General features: G+C 40.7%; 1 protein-coding gene across 1 annotated transcript; it reads right to left on the reverse strand.

Annotated features, from left to right (window-relative positions):
• Positions 1 to 1,277: 1,277 nt before the first annotated feature.
• On the reverse strand, positions 1,278 to 3,237 carry LOC138878392 (uncharacterized). Its single transcript, XM_070158068.1, has 4 exons — positions 3,077 to 3,237; positions 2,806 to 2,998; positions 1,732 to 2,117; positions 1,278 to 1,602 (listed from the first exon to the last, which is right to left on the reverse strand). Exons 1-4 carry the CDS (start codon positions 3,235 to 3,237, stop codon positions 1,278 to 1,280), a joined length of 1,065 nt encoding a protein of 354 aa, XP_070014169.1.
• Between the last annotated feature and the right edge of the window lie 1,497 nt (positions 3,238 to 4,734).

Raw genomic sequence — 4,734 nt, forward strand, 5'->3', positions numbered from 1 at the left:
TGAGGAGGCAAGGCTTAGCCTCATGTATAAAGAAGGCAATGCTTAGCCTTATGCAAATAAAGAGGCAAGGCTTAGCCTCACGCGAGATTTGACACAGGGCTTAGTCTCATACAATGGAAGGAAATGCTTATCCTTATGCAAATAGGGAGGCAAGGATTAGCCTTATGCAAGATTTGAGACATGGCTTAGTCTCATACAAAGAGAAGGCAATGCTTAACCTTTTGCAAACAGGGAAGCAGGGCTTAGCCTCATTCAAGATTTGAGACAGGGCTTAGTCTCATGCAAAGAGAAGGCAATGCTTAGCCTTATGAAAATAGGGAGGAATGGCTTAGCCTAATGCAAGATTTGAGACAGGGCTTAGTCTCATGCAAAGAGAAGACAATGCTTAGCCTTATGCAAATAGAGAAGCAGGGATTAGCCTCATACAAGATTTGAGACAGGGCTTAGTCTCATGCAAAGAGAAGGTAATGTTTAGCCTTATCCAAGTAGGGAGGCAGGGCTTAGCATCATGCAAAAAGAGGAGACAATGCTTCGTCTCATGGAATGGGAAAATAGCAAATAGAAGCAAAACATTTCTTCACTAGATATATTTTTGCGCCTAGCGGTCGGGTTGTTATGAAGGTAATGAATTTAAGGCATACGTACTTGTAGTTATTTCTCCTTCCTACATCCAAAGAAAAATCGTGAGTTTTCAAGGGAGGTATGTTCACGCCTTTGTCTGCTTGTTTTGCTTTGATTTGCTCTGGATATCCTGTTTAAGTTACCCTGGTAACACCTGGCTGCCATAGAAATAATGTTTTCGAAAAATATGCACTTATTTGATGAAATATAGTTATTTTAGAAAACATAGTGGTATATAATATTACATTAACTAATGACTGCGACACTTTAGAGACATTGTGTCTTCTATGCATTAGAATTTTGAGGGTCCTCCTCAAAATTCTGCCCCAGTTTAGTAAGTGATTCTTCGACCGTTCTGCATGTAACAAAGATTGTCGAAACTGCTCCGGAATTTTGAGAATCCTTCTCAAAATTCCGCCCCAGTTACTTTACCAATTTTCTTACTATCTTACACATGATGATGTCGACTGGACTCTCTCCGAAATTTTGATGGTCCTCCTCAAAATTCTTCCCCAGTTTCTAGTTCTAGAAAAATGAAGATTTTATTAAGGTGTGACCGAACCCACAAGGCTGCCTACGTATCCCCTCTTAAATAGGAATCAGGTCAAGCATAGTTCAGTTACATTAGATGAAGAAATTTGTACAATCTATATATATTATCTCTTGACCACATCTGAATTGATAAGTTTTGGCCAAATTTCTCCGTCCATTTTTGCAAGTATGAGTGCTCCTCCTGTTACTACCCTGGGAACCATGTAGGGCCCTTGCCAATTGGGTGAAAACTTTCCTTTGGCTTCATCTTGATGTGGGAAGATTCGCTTCAGCACCAGCTGCTCTGGTATGAATTGTCTTGGCCTGACCCTTTTGTTGAATGCTTTGGACATTCTGTTCTGATAAAGCTGACCATGACACACTGCATTCATCCTTTTTCCATCTATGAGTGATAATTGCTCATAGTGGCTCCTTATCCATTTTGCATCACTGAATTCAGGTTTTTGTATGATCATTAAAGAAGGAATTTCTACCTCGGCGGGAATGACAGCTTCGGTACCGTAAACCAGCAAATAGGGAGTTGCCCTAGTTGATGTGCGGACTATGGTACAATATCACAATAAGGCAAATGGTAGCTTCTCATGCCATTGCTTGTAGTTTTCTACAATTTTCCTTAGTATCTTCTTGATGTTCTTGTTGGCAGCTTCTATGGCTCCATTCATTTGAGGCCTGTATGCTATGGAATTTTTGTGCTTGATTTTGAAAGATTCACACATGGTTTTCATCAGATCGCTGTTGAGATTGACGGCATTGTTAGTGATGATGGACTCAGGGACCCCGAATCGACAAACAATACGATCCCTGACAAAATCTGCAACGACTTTCTTGGTTACAACTTTGTAAGCTAAAGCCTCTACCCATTTTGTGAAGTAATCGATGGCCACTAAAATGAACCTGTGCCCGTTTGAAGTAGTGGGTTCGATTAGACCAATGACATCCATTCCCTAGGGAGCAAAAGGCCAAGGTGCACTTGATGTATTAAGTTTGTTTGGCGACACTCGTATCATATCTGCATGTATCTGGCATTGGTTGCATTTCTGGACGTACCAGGTGCAATCTTTTTCCATAGTCATCCAAAAGTATCCGGCCCTAAGTATCTTCTTGCTTAGAACAAAATCGTTCATGTGTTGGCCGCAAGTCCCAGCATGTATTTCCTCGAGCAATTTGGAAGCTTCTTTGGTGTCAAAACACCTTAATAGTCCTAGATCAAGTGTTCTCCTATACAAAATTCCTCTGCTTTGGAAGAAATGATGGACAGCCTACGCAGTGTGTGTTTCTAAGTATGATTCGCCTTGCTCTGGGTAGTCTTCATTCGCCAAGTATTCCTTGATGACGTGGAACCATGGATTTCCATCCGTTTCTTCTTCAACATGAGCACAATAAGTTGGCTGACTATGGATCCTTACTGGAATGGGATCGATGAAATTCCCATCCGGATGTTGTATCATGGTATACAAAGTGGCCAGCGCATCTGCGAACTCGTTCTGGACTGTTGGAACATGTTTGAATTCTATTTTTTGTGAACCTCTTCATCAGTTCTTGCACAAGATATAGGTTTGGTAGTATCTTGGTATTTTTTGTAGCCCATTATCCTTAAACCTGATGTACTAGAAGATCCAAATCACCAATTACCAGCAACTTTTGTATATTCATGTCGATGGCCAAATTGAGTCCCATGATGCAAGCCTCATATTCTGCCTTATTGTTGGTGCATGGAAACCTAGGATTTACGGATATCGGATAATGTTGACCTGTCTCTGACACCAAAACCAGTCCAATACCCACTCCTTTGAAGTTTGTAGCTCCATCGAAAAACATTCTCCAACTGTCATAGGCTTCAGCAATGGCCTCTCATACGAATGACACTTCTTTGTCAGGAAAATACATTTTTAGTGGTTCATACTCTCCTTCTACAGGATTTTTAGCAACATGGTCTGCCAACGCTTGTCCTTTGACTGCCTTCTGAGTTACATAGATGATATCAAACTCACTCAGCAATATTTTCCATTTGGCTAACTTCTCGGTGGCCATAGGCTTCTGAAAGATATACTTCAGAGGATCCATCCTTTATATGGGGTATATGGTATATGCACAGAAGTAATGCCTCAATTTCTTAGTTGTCCATGTCAAAGCACAACAAGTGCGTTCTAGCAGGGAGTATCATGCTTCATAAGGTGTGAACTTCTTACTCAAGTAATATATGGCTTGCTCATTTCTTCATGTCTCGTTATATTGTCCCAAAACATAGCCGAAAGCTCCATCTAGTATGGACAAATAAGTTGTGAACTTCTTACTCAAGTAATATATAGCTTGCTCATTTCTTCTTGTCTCGTCATGTTGTCACAAAACACAGCCAAAAGCTCCATCTAGTATGGACATATACAGTATCAAAGCTCTCCCAGTTTCTGGCGGGACTAGGACTGGTGGCATGGATAGGTATTCCTTAATTTTGTCAAAATCCCTTTGACAATCTTCAGTCCAACTAGTTTCAGCACCATTCCTCAACATTTTGAAGATGGGTTCACATATTGTTGTGGAATGTGCAATGAAGTGGCTGATGTAATTGAGGCATCCCAGGAAGCTCATCACGTCCTTATTGCTCTTTGGTGGTGGTAACTCTTGGATAGCTTTAACTTTTGATGGGTCCAACTTGATTCCTCGACGGCTGATGATTAATCCCAACAATTTTCTTGCTGGAACCCCGAATGCACATTTTGTGGGGTTCAGTTTTAAGTTGTACTTGTGTAGCTGGTCAAAGAACTTCCTCAAGTCTGTTGTGTGATTTGTGTCCCTGTTGAATTTGATGATGACGTCGTCAACATATACCTTTATTTCTTTATGTATCATATCATGGAAGATGGTCGTCATGGCCCTCATATAGGTGGCCCCAGCATTCTTCAGACTGAATGACATCATTTTGTAGCAGTACACCCCCTATGGTGTAATGCAAGCTGTTTTCTCTGCGTTTTCATCGTCCATCCAAATCTGACGATAACCCACAAAGCAATCTACAAAGGATTGGAGTTCATGTTTGGCGCAATTGTCGATCAAAATATGTATATTTTGTAGTGGAAAATCGTCTTTGGGACTTGCTCTGTTTAAATCTCGATAGTCAACACACACTCTGACTTTCCTATCTTTTTTTGGAACTGGTATGATGTTGGCCAACCAGGTTGGGTACTCAAGTACCCTGAGGACTTTGTCTTTGATCTACTTAGTGACTTCTTCCTTGATTTTTATGCTTATGTTTGGTTTGAACTTTCTGAGTTTCTACTTCACTGACTGACACATTGGATTGGTAGGCAACTTATGAGCTACTATAGATGTGCTCAGGCCGGTTATGTCATCATATGACCATGCAAAAATATCCTCATATTCTTTTAGGAAACGAGTGTATTCTTTCTTTTCTGACGGTGACAGCTGAATACTTATGCGAGTCTCTTTGATGGTTTTCAGAATCTCCCAAATTGATTGCCTCGGTTTCTTCCAGGTTGGACTTAGGTTTGTTCTCAAAATTCTCAACTTTCTTTGATAACTTCCTCACGTATCTCATCCCCTTCT

Source organism: Nicotiana sylvestris, chromosome 9 (genome assembly GCF_000393655.2).
Source record: "Nicotiana sylvestris chromosome 9, ASM39365v2, whole genome shotgun sequence".
NCBI classification, from domain to species: Eukaryota; Viridiplantae; Streptophyta; class Magnoliopsida; order Solanales; family Solanaceae; genus Nicotiana; species Nicotiana sylvestris.